At 56.1% G+C, this 27,399-nt stretch overlaps 1 protein-coding gene across 1 annotated transcript; it reads right to left on the bottom strand.

Moving 5' to 3' along the window:
- Nucleotides 1-1,408: 1,408 nt before the first annotated feature.
- Nucleotides 1,409-27,040, bottom strand: FAM214B (family with sequence similarity 214 member B). Its single transcript, XM_033164429.1, has 10 exons — nucleotides 26,912-27,040; nucleotides 15,325-15,446; nucleotides 14,374-14,601; nucleotides 11,287-12,380; nucleotides 9,192-9,250; nucleotides 8,825-8,933; nucleotides 7,873-8,031; nucleotides 3,504-3,572; nucleotides 3,175-3,371; nucleotides 1,409-1,788 (listed from the first exon to the last, which is right to left on the bottom strand). The coding sequence occupies exons 4-10, from the start codon at nucleotides 12,283-12,285 to the stop codon at nucleotides 1,635-1,637; spliced, it is 1,746 nt and encodes a 581-aa protein (XP_033020320.1). The 5' UTR covers nucleotides 12,286-12,380; nucleotides 14,374-14,601; nucleotides 15,325-15,446; nucleotides 26,912-27,040; the 3' UTR covers nucleotides 1,409-1,634.
- Nucleotides 27,041-27,399: the final 359 nt, after the last annotated feature.

Here is a 27,399-nt window from a genome sequence, read left to right as displayed (position 1 = left end):
GACAACAGGCCAGTGCCTGACTCTTTGGGGTCTTGCGAGGAGGGTCCGCTTGACATTAAACGGAGGCCAGAGAGTATTGCAAGCACAAAATGAAGACACACTCCCATTTCCAAACACACATTTATAGAATTTTCTTTAAAAAAAAGAGAGAGAGAGAAAGTATCTGGTACAGTCCTTTCTATCTTTTTTCTTCTTCAATATAAATATTTTCAAGTGTCTACAATGGATGCCCCTCTCCTCTCCTCCTTTCTGCTTCATCTCGGGAGCAGGACATGGGGGGGGGGGGAGAAGCGACTCAAGCCAGGGGAGAACGGGGCAGTTCGGAGGGGCCAGCGAAGTTCCCCTCTGCTCCTCAAAGGCTGCAGTAGCCAGACCAAAATCCTTCACAGAAGCAAGGCTTCCTTCCTTCTTTGTGAAATGGTGCAAATCGCCCCTGCGTCACCCCCTCCCACCCCATTGGCAGGGGCCTCAAGGTGGTTGCAAAGGCAGCATTTCTGACCCCACCCCTACCCCCACAAACCCCCTAACAAAAAACCCCAGTACAGGGAAACTGCCATGCGGGAGTCCCAAAACAACCTCAACTCCCCACCTCTACACCCCCCCCATGGCAACGTCATCGAGTTTGGCACCATGTACATCTTCAACCTGAGGTGGGCATGGGATGGGGAGGGAGGTGGTCTCGGCTCCAGACATGGAGACACAGCAGCAAGAAACACTCACTGAGCCATTCAAGAAGACCCCCCCCCCACTCTCAGAACACAGCTTCTCCCAAGACGCCCCTCTTGGAAACCCCACAGGCAGACCAGGCATAGCGATGCCAGGAGCCGGGCCCTTTCGGGGGTCTCCTGCCCGCGCCAAGCCCTCGGCCAGCTGGGCAAGATCCGAAGGCTGCCAAGTCTTGTGCATCAGGCAAAAGGCAGGGGAGAGCAGGGGGGGGGGGCTGGTGCCACAGTGAAAGGGCAGGGAGCCTGGCACCCGGGAGGAAGGAATCCCAAAACGCAAAGCAAGCCCCCGGGGGGGGAGGGCAGCTTGCTCTCGGCCCCCCCCCACCACACACAGCTGCTCTTCGCAGGTTCAAGTGCAAAGCTGGGAGGTCCCAACATCCCCAAGGCATCCGCGACTCGATCCTCTGCTTGCCAACGGGAGCCATTTCCGCTCCGGTGGCAGCCCGTGAAGCAGCTGGAGGCCTCTGCCCGGATGGTCCGGCTGCATCTTCAGTCTTCCTCCCCCCCCATGACCCTTTCAGTGCTTTGTACTTCCAACACACACACACACACACGTATATATGTCTCACCCTCCCCGCCACTCAGATGGCCCCAAATCTTAATGTCAGAGCCCCAGCCCCTCTTTGTCTCTCCCCACCCCACCCCACTCCACCCCTGTCTCAATGCCCCCCGCCCCTCCTTCGGTTCCTCTTCCCCCCACCCCCTGCCAAACCGCACAGGGCACCGGAACTAGAGCATGAGAAGCACTGCATTTGAGATCCAGGCTGGGCGCAGGCCTCTCTCTTGAGGCAGACAAAAAACTATGAGCCCAGTTCATCTCTCGCACTCAGGACCCTTCCTCTTCCTCCTTCATCTGCCCAAGCCCTGTTGGCTCCGGGTGGGGTTCTCCCCACGTCCATCCGTCCTCCCTCAGGCTCGGGGGGAGTAGCAGGGGTTGCGCGGGAGTTCGGTGAAGGACTTCAGTTCGTAGGGGATCCCCGAATCAATCTCAATCGACTTGCGGGAAAAGAGCAGGCGGATGTTGTCGTGCAGGTAGATCTTCCCCGACTTGGAGCTGTGGAACCTGGGAAGCGGAGGAGCCACATTTCAGAGATTAGTAACCTGGAGCACAATAAGGAGAGCCTGCAGCTGGATCAGACCAGGGCCCGTTTAGTCCGGCATCACCAGATTCCTCAAGGAGAAACCCATAAGCACAAGAGCAACTCTCTCCTCCTGAGATTTCCAGCAACGGGGATTCAGAAGCATGGCTGCCTCCATCCTGGCTTGTAGGCATCCAAAGCCCCCTCCCCTATGAATCTGAAGGGGGGGGCAGTCTGCTTAGCTTGGGGAACAAAAGCACTATAGCCCAAGTGGGGTAAGATGTTGGCAGGGAGGGGAGGAGAACCGACAGAGCTGATTTAGGAAGACGGCATTCGATCCACTCGAGTGGACCAGCTTTGATGGGGGGGGGGAGGCAGCCTGGAGGAGAAGGGCCAGATCCAGCACTTAAAGGTGCTTGGGCCCAGCCTGGAGGGTGTGCTAAGCTTCGACCTGCTGGGGGCAAACCATCTTCTCCCGAAAAGGGAGACAGAGGAGAGGTCACTTGGTTCCCTACACAAAAGACAGGACACAAGTGAGGATCTCCACTGAGGCCGCATGGGGGAAGATTCAGGCCAGATACAAGAAAGAATTTCTTCATGCAGTACAGAGTTAAACTGTGGAACTCCTTCCCACAGGAAGCAGCGATGGCCACCAACTTGGATAGCCTTAAAAGGAGGACTGGAATGGCTACTTGCCACGATGACTACACTTTGCCGGAGGCAGAGATGCTTCCGAATACCAGATTCTGGAAACCGCAGGAAGGGTGGGATCTCTTGTGCTCTAGTCCTGCTTGCCATCGGCCCCTGTGAGCTAGAGGAGCTCTGTCACTCTTCTTAAAGTGTACATATTTGAAATACATTTCCTTGTGATCTTTTAAGGAAAACAGGGCACACAAATATCACTGCCCAAGACAGCTGTCCACCAGAGGCTGCCAGGGTCAGGCACCGTTCGACTGCCATGCCTGGGGCGGGGGGGGGGGGCGAGGTGCAGCCTCCCCACCTCCAAGGCAACTGGGGAGAACAACCCCATGCGAATACGGAGGTGGCAGCAGCCACAGATAAAGCCAGGACTCCAAAAACACTCACATTGCATTTGTATTATTTTTTGGCCTAGGACTTTCAGAAATTACCTTAAACCTTCTAGCTGGGAATCCCTGCACTGCAGGGGGTTGGACTGGATGACCCTCAGGGTCCCTCCCAACGCTACAATTCAAGGATTCTATGCTTGGGCCCAGAAGCAAAAGCCCTAAGCGGGTCTCGTGTTTGGGCGTGTAAATAGATTGTCCTGCCAGGACAGGGCCAGGGTGGCCCAGGAAGGGCCCAGGGACCCCGGACGGCCAGCCCCACTGCCAGCTCTTCCTCGCCCTCACCTCAGGTGCATCAGGTAGCAGAGGACCCTCCTGGGAACCTCGCTCTGGGCTGGGCTGGGGCCTTGCTCCCCCTCCTCGCCAACGGGAACCAGGAAGATGCGATGGCGCAGGAAGGTGATGTGGCTGGCGGGCATGTCGTGGAGGTCATAGGTCACCAGGAACATCTTCACCACCGTCTTGTTGGGGTTGAATAAGGTCTGCAAGAGGGGAGGCCGTCACGGAGGCGCAGGAGGAAGGCACTGCAAGGGGTCTCTGGGCTCCCCACCCCCAAACCACCTCCCTGCTCCCCTCTCCCTGCGAATGCCCCCCTGCCAGCCTCTGCAACTCACCACTTGGATGGTGCCCGTTTTGGGGATGCTGTAGCCCTTCTTCCCCAAGGATTCCAAATCAATGACTCCCTGGAGCAGAGAGAGAAGGTTAGGGGCTCAGGGGGGCTCAGAGGACGGTGGAAGGGGCAGGGGAATAACGCTCACGTTGTAGACTGGGGAGCCACAAGCCCTGGGAGGGGTGCTGTGGGCGATGGAAAGGGCAGTTCCACTGGGCAGTGGCCAGGGCAGAGCATTCCGTGGCCACTTGAACCACAGCAGAAACGCTGGACTAGCCAAGACCTTTCCATAGATAGATAGATTACAGATTTCTTAGTTTACAAAAATATGTGCATTGTCTCTTTATTCAAGTTGTGTTTTCTACAGATCAGTTTCATTTGTTGCGAGACATCAGTGTTGCATATAGTATGAGGTTAGGAAGAAAAGGAGAGAGGGGAATGGTGCGTGGGGTGGGGGGGTGGGGGGCAATGTTTCCATTCTGCTACTTCGTGTATGTGTGGAGGTTTGTGCCAGTGTCACTTTTGTGGGTCCTCTTCCTATTCCCTTGCTGTATTTCCTTGGTGGTGAGAGAGGTTGGGGGCAGACTGGGGGGGTGGCTGGTTGTCTTTGGTCGGCTGTAGTGGGATTTGTTTTCATGTGTGAGTGGGGTGTGTGTGTTTGAATCAGGTTAGCCAGATGGATTGGAATGCTGTTGGTGGATTCTTGCCATTGTCTTGTGATAAAGGGGAACCAAACCGGGGTGAAGGCGTCTTCTTCTATTTGTCCCCGTGTCAGTTTCAGTTTGTTGGTTAAATCTCTTTGTTGGGAGAGATCATCAGGGGGTTTGGGCTGGGTGTTCATCAGTATGCGGATGACACCCAGCTCTACCTCTCTTTTAAACCAGAACTAGTGAGGGCAGTGAAGATCCTGTGTGAGTGTCTGGAGGCGGTTGGAGGGTGGATGGCTAACAGATTGAGGTTGAATCCTGACAAGACAGAAGTACTGCGACCACATCTTACAGAAGTACTGTTTTGGGGGGACAGGGGGCAGGCGGGTGTGGAGGACTCCCTGGTCCTGAATGGGGTAACTGTGCCCCTGAAGGACCAGGTGCGCAGCCTGGGAGTCATTTTGGACTCACAGCTGTCCATGGAGGCACAGGTCAATTCTGTGTCCAGGGCAGCTGTCTACCAGCTCCATCTGGTACGCAGGCTGAGACCCTACCTGCCCGCAGACTGTCTCACCAAAGTGGTGCATGCTCTGGTTATCTCCCGCTTGGACTACTGCAATGTGCTCTACATGGGGCTGCCTTTGAAGGTGACCCGGAAACTGCAATTAATCCAGAATGCGGCAGCTAGACTGGTGACTGGGGACGGCCGCTGGGACCACATAACACCGGTCCTGAGAGATTGCATTGGCTCCCAGTACGTTTCCGAGCACAATTCAAAGTGTTGGTGCTGACCTTTAAAGCCCTAAACGGCCTCGGTCCTGTATACCTGAAGGAGCGTCTCCACCCCCATCATTCAGCTGGGACCACATAACACCGGTCCTGAGAGATCTACATTGGCTCCCAGTACGTTTCTGAGCACAATTCAAAGTGTTGGTGCTGACCTTTAAAGCCCTAAACAGCCTTGGTCCTGTATACCTGAAGGAGCGTCTCCACCCCCATCGTTCAACCGAGGGCCATTCAGCCCGGACACTGAGATCCAGCGCCGAGGGCCTTCTGGCGGTTCCCTCACCGTGAGAAGCAAAGCTACAGGGAACCAGACAGTGGGCCTTCTTGGTAGTGGCACCCGCCCTGTGGAACACCCTTCTATCAGATGTAAAGGAAATAAGCAGCTATCCTATTTTTAAGAGACATCTGAAGGCAGCCCTGTTTAGGGATGTTTTTAATATTTAATGCTGTATTGTTTTAACATTCTTTTGGGAGCCGCCCAGAGTGGCTGGGGAAGCTCAGCCAGATGGGCGGGATACAAATAATAAATTATTATTATTATTAAATAAAAAATTAAAAAATCCTTCCAGTAGCACCTTAGAGACCAATTAATCCAGAATGCGGCAGCTAGACTGGTGACTGGGAGCGGCTGCTGGGACCACATAACACCGGTCCTGAGAGATCTACATTGGCTCCCAGTACGTTTCTGAGCACAATTCAAAGTGTTGGTGCTGACCTTTAAAGCCCTAAACAGCCTTGGTCCTGTATACCTGAAGGAGCGTCTCCACCCCCATCGTTCAACCGAGGGCCTTCTGGCAGTTCCCTCATTGCAAGAAGTGAGGTTACAGGGAGCCAGGCAGAGGGCCTTCTCGGTAGTGGCACCCGCCCTGTGGAACGCCCTCCCATCAGAGGTCAAGGAAATAAACAGCTACCTGACATTCAGAAAACACCTGAAGGCAGTCCTGTTTAGGGAAGTTTTTAAACTGTGATATTTTAAATGTATTTTAATATTTGATGGAAGCTGCCCAGAGTAACTGGGGAGACCCAGCCAGATGGGCGGGGCACAAATAATAAATTATTATTATTATTATTATTATTATTATTATTATTATTATTATTATTATTATATAACTAAGTTTGTTCTTGGTATGAGCTTTCGTATCTGAAGAAGTGCACATGCACACGGAAGCTCATACCAAGAACAAACTTAGTTGGTCTCTAAGGTGCTACTGGAAGGAATATTTTTAATTTTTATTTTGTTTTGACTACGGCAGACCAACACGGCTACCTAGCTATAACTGGTTTGTTGGTTCGTTCTCCTAATAAGGCTGTTTCCCATACTATTAGATACCATTGGTCCATGCTTACTCCTGACAGGTCTCTCCAGTGTCTGGTTATGTTGTTTCTGGCTGCTGAGAGTAGGTGGGTTATGAGCTCTTTGTGATGTGAGTGGCCATTATTGTCTTGGAAGATGTTTAGTGGGGCCAGTTCTGGGGAGACTTCTAATACTTGCTTAGTTATTGTGCATATTTCTTGTTGGATTGATGGTCCAGAATAATTGGATTTTGGGGCACTCCCACCACATGTGGAGGTATGTGCCTGTGGAGGTGTCCCTCTCCAGCATTTTGGTGAGGTTCCTGGGCATATTAGCGCTAGTTTCCTTGGTGTTAGGACCAAGGACTATCTGACATTCAGAAAATACCTGAAGGCTGCCCTGTTTAGGGAAGTTTTTAACCTGTGACATTTTAATGTATTTTAATATCTGTTGGAGGCCGCCTAGAGTGGCTGGGGGGACCCAGCCAGATGGGCGGGGTACAAATTATTTATTTATTTATTTATTTATTTATTTATTTATTTATTATTAGTAAGTGGGTTTCAGGGTGAGTTCCTTTTAGCTGTGATGGATTCAAGGGGAGGTTTAGACAAAATTCTAGCCCTTTGGGTGAGGTTAATCTCATAGCCTGTGTCATCCTCCCATTGTTTTTTGATAGCATCGGGGGGGGGGGTTGAGGGATTTTGGAGCAGTATTTTGTATATTGTGGATACCATCCCTTTGTTAGGAGTCTAGTTGCTGCCGATTTTACTACTGGATTGTTTAAGGAGGCATGTATGTAATTGGTGGGGTGTCAACCAGGGCATTTGGGTGTCCCCTAGTTTGTCCTGCATTTCTTACGTCAAAGCGGGTTTGTTATTTTTGCAGAAGTCTGCTAGGCAGTATAAGCCTTTGCCTTGACAGGTTTTTATCTGGAGGTTTTGTGCTGCGTGGTGGAATAATGTGTTGTAAACCAGGGGAATTAGTGGGGATGGGGCTGGAGACCGTTTGCCTGCTTCTTCCTTCCATGCTTCAAGCGTGTTCTGTGTGAACCTGTTTAGTGTTGTGGGGGTTTTCCTTAGTTTCTTTGGGAGGAATGGGTATGCTGGGGGGGTATTTTTGAGTATGTCTCTCTCCAGGTATACCCATTGTTTTGTCTCATCTCCTACAATGGATGGGATTTAAGATAGAACTTATAAAGATGATGTTGAAATGATAAGAGATAACAATAATTAATATAAAGAACTTATAGGAAGATATAACAAAACAAGAAGGAGAAGTCATTATGTATAAAACCAGAAGAGGAAGTTGAGGGAAGTCAGGAATTTTGGGAAATGTGGTTTTTCCTCTCTCGATGATTTGAAATGTTAACATGATAAAAATGAAAAATCTAATAAAAATTTAAAGAAAAAAATAAAAATAAAATTTAGAATGTATGGGATTTATCCAAGCCCTTTCCCAGCCAGGTTCATTCACGACCAACTAGGGGCGGCCAATGCCACCCCATTGCCCTGCGTGGATCTCTCCCCTGAAGATAGCCCCTGCCGTGCCACTAGCCCCCCCCCCCTTTCCCAAAGCCTCCTCCCCACCCAACACCCCCACCCCGAGGGCTTCCTTGCCTGACCCCCCCTGCAACACATGGCGCCTACCAGGAAGGGCGAAGGGGCGCTGTGCTCCGCTATGTCGAAATAGGTGACTTCCACGGGGAGGGTGGCGTGCTGGGGGCAGTAGGAGCCGCTGGCCCCGATCTCCGCCGTGAAGCCCTCGATCTGGCCGGCCGGCGGGAAGCGGCCCTTCAGGATGGACTCCTGCACAGGGAGGAAAGAGGGTGGGTGTGCCAGCCTCCAGAGGACAGGATGGGGCCCCCCTCTGCACACACAGCAGGGGAAGGGAATGAGGAAAGGAGTACGGGGTTCCCTCCCTCCCAACACACAAAGGGGCCTCCCAGCTAATCTCCAACAACACACACACACAAAAACCCCCAATTTTTATCAAGCAACTCAGCCATGCGGGCAAAGAGCTCCTTAACCTTTCCCTCCCCAATGCAAACAGCAAGAGCAGCTCAGGCATTTGAAGGAGGAGGAGGAGGAGGAGGAGGAGAATACCCCAACCACCTGACTGGATGGCCCAGCCACTCTTGACAGCATCCACACTGGAGCCAGAAAAGGGTGTCTAGGAGCCCTTTGCCTGGCCATCACGGTGGGCAAAAGGGGCCACGGCATGCTGGAACCTCTTTACACGGGTGGGGCAGGGGGGGACATGCCCTGGATGGCCCCCTGTCCTGGATGTTTCAGATGAGATCCATGGATTGAAGGGGGTTGGACTAGATGGCCCTTGGGTCCCTTTCCAACTATGATTCTATGCTTTTATGTCCAGAGTGCCCTTTGCCCAGGACTCAGCTATCTCAGGGCCAAATAAAGGGCCGGAGGCAACATCCGCTGCCCCTCCAGCCCCACCCCCCAGGGCAGACGGAGCCGGTCTCCCCGTGGAAGAGGCGCCTCTCCTCCCTCCTCAGTGGGGTTTCCTGGGTGCCTGAGAGGAAGCGCTGCCTCGCACCCAAAGCCTCCCAGCCCTGCTCCGGAGCAGCCAGGCCGCCGTTACCTCAAAGTTCCCCAGCAGGGCGCGGCTGGTGGAGGTGGTGGCCCAGGGGGTGGCGCTGGGGGGCCTGCAGCCCGCTGGGCTCCTGGGCAGGCTGCTGCGGAGATGTCTCCTGTTGGGGACAGAAGGTCAGGGGGTCAGTTTGAGCAGAGGGGCCCCCACGCCCTGCCACAGCAAGACTCCCAGGCAGCATCTCCAGAGAACCCCTCCCTCTGCCAGGGAGACAGCCAAGGGCAGGAGGGCAATGCTGCCAGCCCAGGGCACCCAAACAGGGAAGGCCCAAGAAACACCCACCCCTCTGGGCGGCCACCTGGGGGGGGGTCACTGACAGTGGGAGGAGCCGAGAGGGAAAGCAGGGGGGGGCACTTACTGTTTGAGGCGCAGCCCAGCCTTCAGCTGGCAGCCGGCAGAACCGCTGGTGGCCGAGCCCTGGGGGTTTGGGGTGGGGGGTGAGGAGACACAAAGGGGGGAGAGGGAGGTTAGAGGCTGGAGCGAAGGAACTGCAAATCGACGGCATCTTACGCACATTGGACTCGTGCAATAACAGGCCAACAGGTTGGAATTCCACAGGTTAAACCGCAAGCAGGGCGGGGAGCTTGAAGGCTCTTTTTTTGCCGAGGAAACCTCTGCCGTGCTGGGGGGGGGGGGTTGGGGGGACGCTGGCTCCAGAAGGCTAGAGATGCTCACACTGGGGCAACTGGAGAAGACGCGTTTCCGCAAGGCTTGTAAGATGTGGTCGCACCAAACACTTGAAAAGCAGGTCCCCCAGGTGGCCCCCCAAAGCGACAGTCATCTGGGCCCCACAAGCCCCGCTGTGCAGGCAGCCAGCCAGCCCAAGAACAGCATTCCCCCACACGGACAAGCCCCAGAGGCAAGGGGTCCAAGCCACCTGCTCCCTCTCCTCCTGATGCCTGCCTGGGACCCCCACGCCTGCCCACCAAGTCCCAAAGGACCCCCTTCCATGGGGCTCCGTTCCCCCAACCCCACAGCAACAGCCCAGCCTTCCTGCCTGCTCTTCTCTCAAGGGGAGAAGCCCCACCAGTGACTTCCTGGAAGTGACCCACCGGAGGGTCCTCTGGAGCCGGTGGGCCCCCTTGGCCGGGAGAGGGAAGCCAAGCCTGGGGGTGGACAGGTGCCAGCTAGAGACCCAGCGCCCAGGTGGCAGGCAGGATGCCCGTCTGCTCCTGCAGAGCCGGCCAGCGGCTGGGCTCTTCTAGAGAGAGGCCGGCGGGTCACATGCTCGGTGACCAGGCAGTGACCTCTCCGGCACAGAGGGGGGGGGGAAAGGGCTGCCGGGACTGGGCAGGGGCCAGCCACTCTCCTCCGGAGGCCGAGGCATCACAAGGCCCCCCTTGTGCCAAAGGGCTTCATGCCCCACGGCACAACCGTTGGCTCAGCCTTGACATGCGGGGAGGGAGATGGAGGAGAGGCTTCGTCTGAGCATCTGCAGAGTGCCCTTTCCTCCCTCCACACACCTGGGGGCGGGGGTCTCCTCTCTTGCAGAGCTTGGCCACCGCAGCCCCCCACCCCCGTCACCCTGCCCTCCTTGGCACGGGCCCCACAACCACGACAATGGCCTCCCCAACCCCTGAAGCCAGGAAGGAGCCCCCAAGACAGGAGCACAGGTGAAAGGAAGCCTGTCTTAGTCTAGGCTCTGGGGGCGGAACAGGGTTCTCTCTCCCTTCCCTCCGGCCTCACATGGGCAGACACTGAATTTCCTGGACCGGCAAGGCCAAACTCACTTATACCAAAGGCCTCAGGACCAGCGCTAACATTTCTAGGTACCCACCGACGTCTCCAGTCTTAGCAACTCAGGAATGGCAGGCAAAGGCCAGAGAAAATCTTTTGCAGAGACCGAGAGGTGACCAAACGAGGCTCTGCTCTTTACTGGGAGACAAACTACCGCCTGCAACATTTCCTTGGCGACATTTTGTATGTTTCCATCTTTTTACTCTATTCTGTCCTGGATTTAACTTTTTGTATGCTTCAAATCACGGCCGCAAATCTTTCATTGTTCTATCTTTTCCGTAAACCTCTTTGAGGTTTCTTCCGACGACCGAGTGGCGTATACAATAAATGCAGTCGTACCTTGGTTCACGAATGCCTTGAGACTCAAACATTTTGGCTCCCAAACGCCGCAAACTCAGAAGCGAGTGTTCCGGTTTGCAAACGTTCTTTGGAACCTGAGCGTCCAACGCGGGTTCTGCGGCTTCCGATTGGCTGAAGGGAGCTCCTGCAGCCAATCGGAAGCCGTGCCTTGGTTTCCGAACATTTCTGGAAGTCGGAGGGGCTTCCGGAACGGATTCCACCCGAGAACCAAGGTACGGCTGTATATGAAATATAGGAAATAAATAAAATATAATATCGCAGAAGCCTGGTCCTTTTCCAAAATGCTGACCCCCACAAAGGGGGAAGCTCACACCCAACCCAGCCCCCCCCCCCAGCAAAGCAAAGCCAAATCTCACCTTGGCCACAGGCAGCAGGTGGTTCCAGAACGGGGCGCCCTTGGCATCGGTGCTGCGGCAGGAGGCTGGCACGGGGGGGCAGGGCGGGGCCCTCTTCTTCTTCTTCCGGGCAGGGGGCTGCCCCTCGTCCTCGGAGCCCTCCGCCTCAGCCGCCCCCTCCGCCGAGGAGGGCAGCAACTTCCGCTTAGCTGGGCAGCAGCCGGCACCTCCTCCTCCAAGCAGCCGGCAGCCGGGGTGCGGAGTCTTTTCGGCAGAGCCCAGCCCATTGGCATCCGAGCCTCGAGCCACCGGCGGAGTGCCGGGCTCTAGGTGCCCTCCGGGGGCCTCCAGGAGCGCGTCCCCCGGCTGGGGCTGATGTGCAAGGTTGTGCAAACCAGGGCCCAGGAGGCAGCTGGGGCCAGTGGCCCCCTGGTCCGTGGGGCCCCCGTTCTCCTCCTGCCCCCCGGCGGGGCCAGGGTCCGGCGAGGCGGGGGCGCAGCCTCTCTTCGCCGTGTGCAAAGTGTCGCAAGGGGTGTGCGGGGCCTGCGCTGGGGCGCCCCCTCCTCGTGACCTGGGGGGGCTGGTCTCGGGGCGGTGCTCCACCACTCGCAGGCCGCTGTGGGAGAAGTGCTGGGCGGCCCCCCCCAGGGAGAGCTCGTCCACCAGCAGCCCATCCTCAATGTCCTCGTCCCCCTCCTCCCAGCGGCCCCTCTTGGCGTTCCACTCGGCCCCCTCCGTCCCCCGCTGGGGTTCCGGGCAGGGGCGCTTGATGGGCTGCCTCCCGGGGGCCCTCTGCTCCGGAGGGGGGGAGCAGCCGGCCGGCGGGGAGAAGATGGAGACCTGGTAGACCTTCTGGCAGGCGCGTTCCGGGGGGCCGCAGCCCATCAGGACCCCGCGGTGGCGGCGCCAGGGGAGGGGCCCCTCCTCCTCCGCCTCCTCCTCTTCCTCCTGCTCCTCCTCCCGGCTTGTGCCTGCACTGCGCTCCTGGGGGAGGGCCGACTCTGCATTGATGTGCCGCATGGGGTGCGATGGGGCAGGGAAGGGTGCTAAAGTGCCGCAAGGGGTTCGGGAGCCTGGAGAAAGGCCCTGCTATGAAGTGTGCTTCATGGCTGCATCTGGAACGAGAAGAGGAGGCGGGTGAGGGGATCATAAACTCATGCGCAGCCTCAAGCAGGTGGAGAGGTGAAAGCTCCATCCTTGGACTCCTGGTCGTCCCAGGAGACTCAAAAGACTCTCAAAAGAAAGTTGGGAGACTCAAAAGAATGGTATAAATTCATAGAGTACATCAAGGAACAATGTAAAGATTTAAAGATGTTAGCTGAATTGATATAGCACTGAAGGACTAAATAAGGATTTAATTAAAGTTGGATATACAGTCACACCTCGCGTTGGATGATGTTAATGATGAAAGAAAGGGGGGGAAGGAAGTTGGGAGATTCGGGGCAAATGCAAGAGCAGGTCCTTCTTCTCGCAGCTCATAGTTAACCTGCGGAACTCTCTCCCACAGGAGGCTTTAAAGAGGACTGGACAAATTCACGCAGAGCCATGAGGGCCCTGCTCTGCCTCCGCAGCTGGAGGAAGCAATGCTTCTGAAGACCAGTTACTGGAAACCTCAGAAGGGGAGGGTTGCTCTTGTGCTCGGATCCTGCTTGTGGGTTTTTCCCTTGGGGGCACCTGGTTGGCCACTGTGAGAATAGGAGGCAGCCCTAGATGGGCCCCTTTGGGCCTGATCCAGCAGCAGGCTCTTCTTGTGTTCTTCACCGACCTGATGCGCTCCCCACGGTTTGGAGTTGTATTCCATAACACTGGGAGGGCACTAAGTTGGCGAAGCGACACAGGTGGTGCTGTGGGTTAAACCACTGAGCCTAGGGCTTGCTGATCAGAAGGTCGGCGGTTTGAATCCCCGAGACGGGGTGAGCTCCCGTTGCTTGGTGCCAGCTCCTGCCCACCTAGCAGTTTGAAAGCAGGGGCTGTCTCTGCCAGGGGCCTGGATTCTTCCAGGGCAGCGTTGGAAAGGGAACCCTTGGAGTCATCTGGTCCAGCCCTCTGCAATGCAGGAATCACAACTGAGCCATCTTTCCTCTGCTTAAAAGCTTCCAATGAAGGAGAGCCCACGGCCTTCGGAGCTCGTCTGTCCCACGGCCAAACGGCTCTGGGTCCAAGGGCCAAGAAGGCTGTAGAGGCAAGTGAGGGGCAGGGGCCTGTCAAGTTGGGAAGGAAAACTCTGGTCCTAAAGGTTCACTGCTTTGCAGAATGCATTTGGGGGAAGATTAGGCTTAGGAGGAAACCCAACACAAATCCAGAGTGCAGACCCTAAGATCAGGGGCCAGCAAGGTTGCTTGGGCCGGTTCACTTCCGCAGAGATCCCTCCGTGGGCCAGATCGCACCTGCGCAGACGCAATTTCCGGCGCCATGAAAGCGAGTCCCCGCTCCACGCTGATCTGGCACAGTGTGTGGGGACTCGCCGAGCGGGTGGCTCAGTTGGTGGTGGTAGTGGGGGGCTTGTGGGCCGTTTATACAACCCCCGTGGGCCGCAGGTTGCCAACCCCTGCCCTAAGATGGTTGGATGGTGTCTTGTTCGCCTCCTTCCAGCAACTCCTGCAGCCAAGCTAGTGCCAAACATTTTGCTCTGCTTTCCTTTGGGCGATGCCAAGAGGGGGGGGGGTCTTGTTGTCTGGGCAGCCCAGAACCTCCTTCCAAGCTGCCCAGGCTTGCCCCCCAGGGGGGTCACTTTGGTGCTGCAACGCAGCAGTTGGGCTTCACTCTCGGAGGCGCACCCCATTGTCTCTCGAGACACACAGGTCCCAACAACAAAACCACAAGAGCAGCCAAGCCACACACACACACACACACACACCGTCCCACCGAGTCTGGCATCAGCCTCCACTTAGGAGGGGGCAACTTCCACAGGACTGGTGATGCTGTCTCCTCCTCCTCCAGCCCTTGCCAAACCTGGCCAGTTAGAGACAAACTCTTCAGCTCTCCAGGGCAGGAGCAGTTTGGCTAAGGGGCCCAGTAGCAAAGCCCTGAACCCCCTGCTGCAGCCCACTAACCCAAGTGCCCCACTGGGGTGGGGGCAAGCCTGCCTCAAAGCAGCCGGGCACTCACCCCTCTGCAAAGGGTCCCTCGTCCTCTTCCTCCACCTGGGCTCCCCCTCCAGCAGCAGGCGGTGGCTGGCGTAACCGGCAGGCGAGATCTTCCACCCTGGCACTCCCCAGAAGCGGCGTGGCTGCCTGGGAATGGCTCCCACCATCACGGGCTGCGGCTCGAGTTCTGCCTCCCGGCCTCCTCAAAGTCCTCGCAGGGGAACAGGGCGATGCGGCGGCAGCAGTGGGGCTGCGGAGAGAAACAAACACAGAATCCTCATCATCGTTAATCATTTCATTTCTATACCGGGTCAAAGTGGTTTACAACACATTAAAACATCCAGTAAAACGAACCAGAAGGAAACCAATTCGAACTTCAAGGGAAACATTTCAGATGCTTCTCTAAGGGACATTTTGCTCCCCACCCCCCATTTATTTACCTACTTAATTTACAGATCTGCCCCACAGCAGGAGGACTCCAGGAAGCCAGAGTGACAGACTAAGACCCACTCCTTCATGAAGTTCACGGGGTGACCTTGGAGTCAGTCGCAGCCTCTTCACCTACCTTGCAGGGACGTTGTAGAGATTGACTGAGGAGGGGGTGAACCATGGACCCCTTGCAGAAAAAGGTGGGTCATATATGCAACAGATAAGCTCTTCTGCTGACCTGCCTAAGAAAGCTGGAGAAGCCAGCCAGATGGAGATGTCGGTCACCAACCTGGCATCCAGAGATCTCCACATGGTTGCAACTGGACCTGCGCCAGGTGCGAAACACGCAAGGGGCCTGGGGAATTTCTAGCACTGCTTCGGACTGCAAGCTTGTCTCTACTAGGGGGGCAGGAGGGCTACCCTGTTGCCCTCCAGGCGCTTCTGAATGACACCTCCCACCCCCTGGCCACTGGCTGCGGTGCGCGGAAGGGAAGCACAGCAGAGACCCACCCTGCAACCGCAGGCCGTTCTCTTGCTAACTCACCAGTTCCACAGGACCTTTCAAACAGAGAGCGGCAATGGCAGCAGGGGCCCTCTCCCATGACACTCCGCCAGCGACAGAGACCCCAGAAGCCCTCGATTCCAGCAGAGCAGCTTCTTCAGGACCTGGGAGGAGAAACACACAGAGGACCAGGTGAGAGATGCACTTGTTGCCACATGCCCCCCCACAGGGCACAAAAAGAATGCTTGATTATGTAACCATCAAATTCTCTCAAGTACCAAATAATATTTATTAGTTAAGGTGGGAGACACCTGGCTTGCCAGTACAGTGGTCCCTCGGTTCTCAAACTTAATCCGTTCCAAAACCAAGGAGCGCTTTCCCATAGAAAGTAATGCAAAATGTTTTAATCCACTCCAGACTTTTAAAAACAACCCCTAAAACAGCAATTTAACACGAATTTTAGTATCTAACAAGACCACTGATCCATAAAATGAAAGCAATAAACAATGTACTGCAGTCACACAATCAATCAATCAATCAACAGCTGAACTGGGTTCCACACAGTCACAAAAACAAAACAAAAAAGAGCCACAAAAATGGATAAATAGCAAAACAGACAAACCTCAGTGTAACATTCAAAGCGGAAGTTTGGAACTCAAATCGGAAACATAACATTCAAAGGGGAGCACGTTTGGCTTCCCAATAAGGTTTGCAACTAACAGTGTTTGGGTTCCAAGTTGTTTGAGCACCAAAGGAGCACAGTGAGAGGGATCTTGGGGTCTTAGTAGAACATGAGTCCACAGTGTGATACAGCAGCAAAAAAAGCTAACACTATTCTAGGCTGCATCCACAGAAGCCTAGTGTCCTGACGAAGGGAGGTTATAGGGCCGTTTTATGCTGCCTTGGTCAGACCACACCTGGAACACTGTGTCCGGTTCCGGGCACCACAATTTAGGAAGGATATTGAGAAGCTGGAAGGTGTGCAGAGGAGGGCAACCAAGATGAGCAAGGGGTCTAGAAGCCAAGCCTTAGGAAGAACAGTTGAAGGAGCCGGGTATGTTTATCCTGGAAAAGAGGAGCCAGCCAACAGGCCCAGCTGCATCCCACCAGCCAGGCCACTGGCTGAGCCGAACCTGCTCTCCCTGCAAGCAAGGGCCAAGCAGGCCTCGGAAGGAGACAGAGGGAGAAAGAGGGGGCAGGGACGTGGCAGTCATGAGCCCCCCCACACACCGCAGAGGGAAAGCAGGAAGCCTCGCGCCCCAAGGATGAGGAAGTGGGAAAAGAATCTGTGCCATTCTGGGGGCAATAAGAGGGGGAGAGATGCTGGGAACATAGCAACTTCCTCCACACGGACCCCCGGGCCCAGCCTCACGGGCGGGAGGGTGGGGGGCCTGCAGCCACTTTCCCGGGCTCTGCTTTCCTTGCACAACAGGTTCATGCGCTGCCCTGTCCCTCCTGCGGCATCTGTCCTCCCAGCAAAGCTAAGCAGCAGGCTAAGGCAGCTTCCCCTGAAGAATCTGAACGGGAAGAGCCGTGCCATGAGAGAAAGGAAGGAGGAACTAGTGGGACTCCTTGCCTCAGGATGAAGCAGGCAAACCAGAGGAGGAGGAGGAGAGACCCAGAGTACCAGGACTACAGGCACCCCTATGTTCCTCTGGCTGAGCAGGGGTGGGTGAAAGCTCCGTGGGCAAGAGGCAGCAATGGGGCCCTGCCACCCACAATGCCCATTACCACCCACTGCATTTGGCATGGGGGGGGGGAAGAGGTGGGTGGAAGAGGGCTCTGGGCTTCACAGGCCTCTCCCCGAGCCTTCTGCAAGCTCCAAATAGGGGCAGTGAGGCAGGAGAACTGAATCCTTTCGCTGGAATCCCAAGGAGGAATGTACGGCAGGGAGCAGAAAGAAACCCAGGGCCCCGAACGGAGCAAGGGGACCTCAAAGACCACCTGCAGAACCACCTCTGTCCCGGGTGCAAATCAGAACAGGGGTTCCCTGCAGTCCCACTGGGATCGGGTCCGCCTCTCCTCCCTCCTGCTGCCCCTCGAGTCCTTGACCCCCTTGCTTCCCCAGAGCTGGCCTCAGTCCAGCAGCTCAGGAATACAGAGCCGCCTGGCCCAAAGCACCTCCCCAGCTCCTTCCATGGCTGGCAGGGTACGTCCTCCCAAGGACCAAGAGACTTCTGACCTCCCAGCTCCTCCTGCAGACAGAGGGCGGCAAGGAAGGGGATTTCCCCCAAAGGGACACAAAGGCGGCCCCCTCCCCTGGGCAACAGCAGCAGCAGCAGCAGCAGCAGCAGCAGCAGCAGCAGCACTAAGGACGCCCCCTCCTCTGCAGGCAGGTCTCTGCTCAGCAACTGCATGGGAATGAACAGGACTGGGGGGCTCCCCTGGCAGAAGACAAAGAGGTGCCAACAGGGGGGCAGCCCTGCCCCAGAGAAGCAGCAGAGTGCGAGGAAGAGGAAGGAGCCAGGGCAGCCTCCCCCCACCTCTGCAAGCAACAGAAAGCCCCTTGCCGCAGGTTGGGGGAGGAGTGGGCATTCAGCAAAGGGCCCCTCCCCTGCAGTAAGCACTCTTATCCTCATGTGCCCCCACAGCTCCCGAAAGACAGTGTGGCCCACATTCTCAGGCCCTTTGCGCATCCTTCAGTTTGGGGTGGGGGGGGGTGCTTCCCCTTGGTCTCACAGCTGCGCAGGGTGGGCCCAGAAGGAGAGTCCTCCATCTTCTAGTTATCTCCCGCTTGGACTACTGCCATGCGCTCTACGTGGGGCTGCCTTTGAAGGTGACCCGGAAACTCCAACTAATCCAGAATGCGGCAGCCAGACTGGTGACTGGGAGTGGCTGCCGAGACCATATAACACCGGTCTTGAAAGACCTACATTGGCTCCCAGTACGTTTCCGAACACAGGATAAGAACAGAAATTGTGCTCTGGCGGCGCAGCAGCAGCAGGAGGTCCCATTAGCTAAAGCGGTGCTTCAGGTTAAGAACGGACCTCCGGAACGAATTAAGTATGTAACCAGAGGTACCACTGTATACCTGAAGAAGCGTCTTTAAAGTGGATACTGGGGTCCAGCTCCGAGGGCCTTCTGGCAGTTCCCTCCCTGCGAGAAGTGAAGTTACTGGGAACCAGGCAGAGGGCCTTCTCGGTAGTAGCACTCTGACTATCTGACTTTTAGAAGACATCTGAAGGCAGCCCTGTTTAGGGAGTTTTTAATGTTTGATTCTGTTTTTTATATTCTGTTGGGGGCTGCCCAGGGCAGTAGGGGAAACCCAGGCAGATGGGCGGGATATAAATAAATTATTATTATTATTATTATTATTATTATTATTATTATTATTACTACTACTACTACTACTACTACTATTTGGCCTGAGCACCGAGAAAGGTGAACAGGTCTGCTCACTCTGCAGCAGCTGCTAACCAGCAGGCTTCTCTCCCTGTTGGGGTGGTTCATATCTGCCCAGACAGACACAAGGTGGGCTCCACTGGGCTTCTGCCCTGCACCGGGTGTCTCCCCCCCCCCGAATTCCTTTTGGACGCAGATGCTTGTTTCCAGCGCCCCAAACCGCTGCTCCCTCTCGAGGAAGACAGGCACCTGCAGCCCCAGAGCACCCTGGCCCTGCAGCCCACAAGGAAATGGCACGTGGGCACAGCAGCCCACCAGGGAGCCCTGCTGCCACGCCAGCGCCTGGGATTTTGGCATGCAAAGCTGAATCCTTTAAAAAGAAGCACAGCGCTAATCGATCACCATGAAGGTCTCCTTCGCCACTCAAGACTTTAAAAAAATGAAAATCTTGTTATGCATCAAGGATATCAGAAAAGGCTGGCAGCTGGTTCAAACCAGAGGCCAACCAGTTGCCCCCCTGGGAAACCCCGCAAGAGGGACCCAGGCCCAAGAGCCGTCTCTCTTCCCAGAGATTCCAGCAACTGGGATTCAAAAGCATGGCTGCCTCTGACGCTCATGGATGCGGGGGTCTGAAACGGCACAATTTTTAGGTTACAGTCGTACCTTGGATCTCCGAACGCCTTGGGACTCGGACGTTTTGGTTCCCAAACGCCACAAACCCAGAAGTGACTGTTCCGGTTTGCAAACCTTCTTTGGAACCCGGACATCATACGGGGCTTCCACGGCTTCCAATTGGCTGCAGGATCTTCCTACAGCCAATCAGAAGCCGCGCTTTGGTTTCCGAACATTTTGGAAGTCGAACGGACTTCCGGAACAGATTCCGTTCGACTTCCGAGGTATGACTGTATTTAAAGGGGGTTGGAATCATAGCTGTCAACTTTTCCCTTTCCTTTCGAGGAATCCTATTTGGAATAAGGGAATTTCCCTTTAAAAAAGGGAAAAGTTGGCAGCTATGGTTGGAATTAAAGCACGAAAGCAGAGATCAGGGAGGAAGCAGGTGCAGGGACCGGAAACACCCCCCACGGCCAGCGCTGGAGCCACATGGGGCAAAACTGAAGCAAAAGGAAGCGTCACAAGCGCACAGCCCACGAGGGTGGTCCAGAATCCAGGAGGCCAGAGCCCAGCTCCCCTACATGTGGGAGAGGCCATGCCATTCATCTCAAGGGACCGCAGGCCAGATGGTCCAATTCAGCCTTTGCCAACCAGTTGCTCGCCAGACGGGTTGGACTAGATGATCCTCAGGGTCCCTTCCAACTCTAGAAAAGTCTATGATTCTATGTACTGGATCATGGGAGTGGTAGTCCAGACCATCAGCAGGGCACCAAGTTGGCAAAGGCTGAATCCGACAGATCCCTGCCTTCAGGGTGGGGCTGCCCCCCCCGTCCTGATTGTCCCCCAGCTCCCCCCACAGATCCACCCGCACATCTAGTCAGTGCTAGAGGGCTCCAGCAAGCGAGCCAAGCCGCATCCCGAGAGGAAGGCATGCGGGGGACAAAGTCCTCAGCCACTTTTAGGCAGGAGGTTCCTTCCGAAGCAAGTCTTTACCTTTATCTTTCTGCAGAGGCGCCCGGAGACCCCCCAACAGTCGGAGAGGGATGCCGCTGCCCACGCTGGCACAAGGGCCAGGCAGGTAAAGGCAGGGGACAGACCCAAACTTGTCGGTTATGCAAAGGGAGCTCCCAGGGTCCTGGGTCTAGCTCTGCTGCCTGCCCCCCTCCCAATTCACCTCCCCTGGACAGACACCCCCTCCCCATTCAGTCAGCTGTCACCATGGTGGTGGCTGAGCCAGCCAATGGGAGCAGAGTATGTAAATCAGCCAAGAAAGCCAAACAACAAAAGGGGGCAGGGGGCATTGGAGTGGGGGGCAAGGGAGGGTCTCCTGCCAGTGTCTTCCTCCAGCCCCACTGCCCCCCAGACTCCGCCAGGACGAGCCCAAATAGAAGAAGAAGAAGAAGAAGAAGAAGAAGAAGAAGAAGAAGAAGAAGAAGAAGAAGAGTTTGGATTTGATATCCCACTTTTCACTACCCGAAGGAGTCTCCAAGCGGCTAACATTCTCCTTTCCCTTCCTCCCCCACAACAAACACTCTGTGAGGTGAGTGGGGCTGAGAGACTTCAGAGAAGTGTGACTAGCCCAAGGTCACCCAGCAGCTGCATGTAGAGGAGCGGAGACGCGAACCCGGTTCACCACATTACAAGTCTACCGCTCTTAACCACTACACCACACTGGCCCATGCCAGGGTGCCAACACTGAACAATTGATTGCTCTACCCCACCTTTCTCTCCGAGGAGAACAAGGTGGCATTCCTGGTTGTCATTTAATCCCCACGACAACCCTGCGAGGGACGCCAGGCTGAGAGGCAGGGCGACTGGCTCCCAAGCTCACCCAGGGAGCTTCAGGGCCGAGTGGGGATTTGAACCCTGGGCTCCACAGGTCCTAGGCCAACGCTCTAACCACTACACTGCAGGGCCTCTCAAGCAGGCAGGGGGGCCTGGGGGCTCACAGCCAGGAGAGGAAGAGCTCTCCCCCCTCTCCCCACTTCTTGGATCAACAAGACAGGTCTTTCCCCTTCCCCAGCTACGGCTGGAGGGGCAGGGGGAATATAGAACAGTAGGGTTGGAAGGGACCCCCAAGGGCCATCCAGTCCAACCCCCCCCCCCCGAAATGCAGGAGCCACAGCTAAAGCGTCACTGGCAGATACGGCATGTTCCCCCTAGCTGCGGCACCAATTTCAGCTTGTTCTCTGTCCCTTTCTCTCCCTCTCTCTCTCTCTCACATACAGAGCAGAGACACAGTTCCCCTGGCTGCTTCTGACAGATAAGACCCTGAGGGGCAGCCACAGGAACAGCTGTGGGTCGCTTCTCCGCCCCACAGCCATGCCCTTTTCTGCCACGCAGGGTTGGCACAGAGGGAGGGGCCCATACAGCCTCCCCCCCCCCGCTGCCCAGTCTCCTGTAATATGGAAGGTGTCTTATTACCTGCCAGTCAACAAGGCTGCATTTTACCAGCAAAGGGCTTTACAGACTTAGCCCTGTGAGCTTTCGACAACAGCCCTGCAAGGTAGGCTGCTGCTGCTGCTGCTATTCCCATGTTGCAGATGAGGAGAATCCGAACTCGCTCCAAGCCCATCCCTCCAGCCCTTGATCCAGTACACCCACACACCCCGGAGAGCTCCAGGAAAGGACAGCACTGGTGTCAAGCCTGGGCAAACCTGCCCCAGGCAATGGAGGAGAGGGGGCAGGTGCCAGCGAGACGGCAGGGAGGGGCCCAGGGTGGCTTTGCAAGGCCTGGAGGAGGAGGCTTGCTGACACACGGAAGCCAAAGTTTCCCTAACAACTTTAACAACACAAAATGTGTAATGCACAACTCAGTTTTGCAATTGGCATGTAAAGGAAGAGCGCTGGTTGGGGCGTTTCTACAAAGCGAAAGGAAGGATACGGACATTTTTCTTGGTTTTTACTCAAACTATGCCGACAGAGAGACCAGCCAGGGTGAGAGGCGAAGGGAGCCACATGCCCCAACCCACAGGACACTCTGCATTTTCATTTTTATCCTTTGGCAGCTGCCAAATTGGGGGTGGGGGGGACCACAAACACCGAGAATAAAATTATGGCAAACAAAGAATCAGTTTATATTATTTTAAATTCCCACTTTGAAATTCCCACTCAGCCGCAAAACTCACTTGGCAGCTATTGTCTCTCGGACAGATTTACTTCACAGTAAATGTACTTCTGCTGCAAAGATAGGCTGGGTGGGGACAATATAGATCACCCTGGAATCGATTTTCAAAATAACAGAGCATTTTGTCTGGGTTTAGGAAGTTTGGAGTTCTCACCCTTATCATGCAGAAGCAGACAAAACATGTTTGTAGAGCGAGGGGGGAGGCTCTGGAAGGAACAGCCCTCTGGAGTGACTCAATTACACAGCAATTAACCATTTCACTGATGATTATTCTTCTGAAAGAGCAAATCTGTTCCAGATCTTTCTGTATTGGGCATAAGAACCTAAGAGGCTTCTGGATGAGGCCCATCTAGCCCAGCATCCTGTTCTCACAAAGGCCAAGAAAATGCCTCTTCTGGGAAGCCCTGGAGGAGGAGGAGGAGGAGGTGAAGACGCTGTCAGGATTCCCAGCCCCTCGCATTCAGAGCCCAGGGGCAGGAAGGGAGCAAGAGAGCCCACCTTGCTTTATCCTGGGCCAGACTGAGAAGGGAAGGTGGCCAGGCCATCAGCCGCAGAAGACAAATGGTGCTGCCCAAATCATAAAGCTGCTTTCCAACACACGAGGGGAGCAGGCCAAGCCTGGCCAGAACAAACTTCTCAAAGCAGCCAACAGCCCATAACTGCACGTGCTTTTGTTGTAAACCGCTTCGATTTTTAAAAATTGAAAAAGCGGCATATAATTTTTTATATCAACTGAGCGAAGGGGAGGAGCTTGAGCACCCCGGATTCAGAGGGAAACTCTGCGCTCCATAACAAAATCCAGAAAAGCACGGCAGCTGCAGAAACCTTTGGACCCCATTGACACGCTGTGCTGGTCGCTGAAAAGGCAGCTGTCCCTACGAAGCTCCCACGGCTTCTCTCCCCCTCTCGGGACACCCTTGGAAGGGGCACGCTGGAAGATGCAGGACAGAGAACAGAAAGTTCTTTTTTCATGTAGAGCATAGCTAAACTGTGGGACTCAGCGAAGAGCTAAAATGTGGCCTTTAAAAGGGACCAAGCAAATGCATGGAGGAGAGGGCTATTGGAAGACGATTTGCTCTGCCCTGCCTCCGCAGTTGGAGGTAGTCATGCTTCAGAAACCCAGTTCCTGGAAAACACAGTAGCAGACAGTTGCTGCCGCAACACAGGCATCCCATTGGGGCACCTGGTTGGTCATTGTGGTATCAGGAGGCTGGACTAGGTGAGCCCCCTTTGTCCTGGTCCAGGGCGGGGGCCCGACTGACTCCAGCTGCAGGAGCTGAGGCTGCAGAAGAGGCCAGAGGCCAGCTCAACTGTGAGCCCTGCAACACCTGCCCCCTCCCTGCCTTGCAGGCCTCTTTCCACCTAGCCTGGAAGCAGCTTTCAAAAGGTGACAGGCGCCATGTGCATTCTGCACCTGGCTATCGGCCACCTGTGGCGAAAATGCCCGGGTGCCAGGATGGCATCTGACATCTCCCCCACCTGGAGGTGCATCCCTGGGGATCCTTGGATCTTGACTGTTCTCACCCACTAGCAACACATCCTGTGCAATTCCATCTGCAGAATCAGAACGTACGTCAGGAACCCCAAAGTCGCATTGAAAAACAACTTGGGCATTTCGTGACTGTGACCCTGGTTTAAGAAGCCATTCGGCACCTGGCTTATATATCTGAGCTTCTAACGCTGCCTGGAAGCGCAGGGCCTGGACAGACTCCAACTACAAAAGCTGCTGAGCCGATTCTTAGGCTGGGGTGTTATTTGGGGTCTGTTGTTGGGGGCGGGTTGTTGCTGCTGTTGCTGGGTGCTGTTGTGTGTGTTTTTGGTATATTTATTTTAGCTCTTGCTGTGATTTATGTGGAAACCACTCCCTTGGGTTGTGCATTTATTTAAATGTTTTTTTCATTGTCCATGGCTACTTTTGTAGTTCTGCATTTTTCTCATGCTGGAAGCCGCCCTGAACATGCCTTGAAATGTGGAAATGCGGCGTACAAATAAAATTACACCTGTTTGTAGTACACACACACACGCACCCCCCCCCCACGATCACTGCCCCAGAGGAGTGCGGTCATGAGATCCCAGTGCCTGCAGGCTGAGTTACCACGAAGTGCCGTGAGAAGTTGGGGCAGTGAGGGGAACCATGTAGGAGAAGCAGCTTCCTGCCTCCACTTCTCAGCCGGGCCTCCGCGCTGACTCAAGGGCTGCCCGCGTCAGCCCAGGAGGACGCCTCTCTCCCGGCTGACTCACCTACTGCCGGGCTGCCACCAGAAATGCCACAGCTTCTCTGTGGCAACCAGCCAGGAAGGGCCCCGCCAGAGCTCCCAGAACAAGCTGCAGGGGTGGAAGGGCGCTGGTGCCACTGAAGCAGCTGGCCCCGAGGCCTGGAGCACCGCCAGACGCGAGATAAGGACACCTTCCAGCTGGCGCAAAGGAAGCCTGCCTGCCTGCTTGCTTGCCCTACCAGCTCAGCTGCTTCAGATGCCCCGTGGCAGCCTCACCTGCCACGCAGGCCCCACACCCTCCTCTGGGCAGCCCAGCTGGGGAGCAGGGGGGTGGAGGAGGAGGGCAACGAGGCCCCTACTAGCTGAGCCTGGGCATTGAAAGGGGGCAAGCAAGAGGCATTCCCGGCTGAGAGCTCCAGCCCAGACCTTTGCCAGGGTAGCACGGAGGCCCAAGAGGCCAGGAAGCCACTCTGGGGCTTGGCAGAGGAAAGAATCTCCCTGCCCCTGCCTCACCGCAATGCTACCCACCACGAGCTTCCTTAACAAACACCCAGCCAGACAGCCACATCCTAAATTTATGCTGCTGTCATAGAATGCTAAACATTCAAAGGTCTGGTTATAGAGAAGCATTTTCGCCTGGCACCTAAAGATATGTAACGAAGGTGCCAGGCAAGGCTCCCTGGGCAGAGCATTCCACAAATGGGGAGCCAGCACAGAAAAGACCCCTCCTCGTGTCCCTGCCCTCTGGACCTCTTGCAGCACAGCACTATAGAAAAACAACGCGGAAAAGGTCCCAGCCCCAGAGAGCCTGCAAAATGAGAAGAGGAAGGAAGCAGCTCAGCTAACACAGGATGATGCTGAGCAATCCTCAGAACCCAGAAAGCCTATGGCAGGCTTCCTCCAGATGTTTTGAGACTACAATTCCCTTCATCCCTGACCACTGGTCCTGCTAGCTAGGGATCATGGGAGTTGTAGGCCAAAAACATCTGGGGGGCCGAGTGTGAGGAAGCCTGGCCTATGGCTTCCTGATTTGCAGGGGCTTGGATTCAATGGCCATTTGGGTCCCTTCCAACTCTAGGGTTCCATGATTCTAGGACCCTCACAGTCCCCTCTGAAGCCCAAGCCCCTGAAACTGCCTTGCCTCACAGCCCTCCCTTGCTCCCGTTCACTCCTCCCCATTTCATGATATTTCAGAATGTAAGTTCTTTGGGGGCGGAGACCTTCCTGCTTCTGCCACTGGGTAAAGGCCCTGCACCAACATATGCTGCCACTGCCAATCTCCTGTCCAGACGGACCCTGGGACCAAAAAAATCCAACACCAGGCCGCAACCACAGCTGCCCCCCTAACCCCCCCCCTGGCAACAAAGGGGGCAGAGAAGGCTCAGGAACCTGGAGCAATGAGTCACATCTGGGTGGCTGCTTTTGGGAAGCTGGCGCTGGCACCTGGCTTGTGAGCAAACACTTGTCTCATCCCACCCAGGAGGGAATGGGCAGGACTGGGTCACACCTGGGCAGAGGCTGTGCCAACCCGAAACCTGCGCAGGATCTGAGCAGCAGAGCCGCCCCCTGGCAGACCCGGTTCTGCAACCTTGGCAGGCAGGAGAGGGGGCCGAGAGCAAGGGTCTGGAGACAAAAGGGGTGCCTGCCCCTCCCCAAATCAGGACTCCCAACGGGGCAGCCACAGGAGGGGGGGCACTGCGCTCAGATCTACGGGTATAGGGCAGTATACAAATTTAACAAATAATGAATAATAATAATAAGCCAGCTTGAGTGACTGAAAAGCACCCACAACTGCGGCACAGCCTCCTTCCAGAGCCCCCTCTGCACCAACCTTCATGGGGGGGGGGCTGTCCCTTTACAGCACCCCTCAACCTTCCCCCGAAAACGACCGAGGCGCTACTGCAGTCTTTCCCATAGGGGGTGGAGAAGCAACAGTCTGGAAGTCCAGCTAAAAGCCCCCAATCTCGCCTGCGACCCCTCCCCAAAAACCCTGCCAGATCTGTGGCAGCCCCGGGGCCTTTTCCCCCATCTAGGGATGCGGCTCCGGTAGCCCCCCCAGACACAGAGCCATGAAAGTGGGGGGGGGGATGCAGTGACACGGAACCATACAAAGGACAGCCCCCCCCGGTGCCATGTCGACGCTCGTCGGGGGAGGAGAGAGAGAGCCCTCCCCCACGAAGGCAGCCCTGGGCCACAATGCCCGGCCGGGGAAGCCCCCTCCCCGCAATCCCGCCGCGGATACAAAGGCTGCCTGCGTCCTTGCTGGGGGGCGTCTTCCTAGGAGCCCCCTTTCGGGGGGGAAAGCCCCTCGGGGCGGGCGGCCTGCGCTCACCTGGCAGCCCCCTCCGGGCGAGCTCCTCGGGCGGCGACAGCCTGCTCCTCGTCCCGGCCTGAGGCAGCAGCAGCCCCCCTGCAAGGGGCGACGACCTGGGAGCCCCTGGCCGCCGGCCTCCCGCCTGACTCACCGCCGGGCTCCATTTCCTACCAGCTGCTCCGGCGCGCCCCGCCCCCGGCGCGCCATTGGACGGCCCGCCTGCCCCTCAGCCCCAGCCCCGCCCCCCGGCTCCAAAGCCCCGCCCCCTCCGCCGCCACCCCCCCAACCCCACTCCGCGCAGCCCCGACGGGCGCAATCCCCGCCGGTGCGCCGCCCGCAGATGCGCAACAGCCGGGGCGCACGAGCGACTCTTGGCCGCCCTCGCTCGCCCTCCGCCGGGCGCAGCTTCTTCGCGCAGGGGCGCCGCCCGGCGGGGAGATCCTCGCGGGCGCCCGGCCGAGGAATGAGACGTGGCGGCGGCCGAGGGATCCCCGCGCGGAGGTGGA

This window comes from Lacerta agilis, chromosome 11 (assembly GCF_009819535.1).
Source record: "Lacerta agilis isolate rLacAgi1 chromosome 11, rLacAgi1.pri, whole genome shotgun sequence".
NCBI classification, from domain to species: domain Eukaryota; kingdom Metazoa; phylum Chordata; class Lepidosauria; order Squamata; family Lacertidae; genus Lacerta; species Lacerta agilis.
Note: the sequence above shows the minus strand (reverse complement) of the source record. Positions and strands in the feature narration are given on the sequence as shown.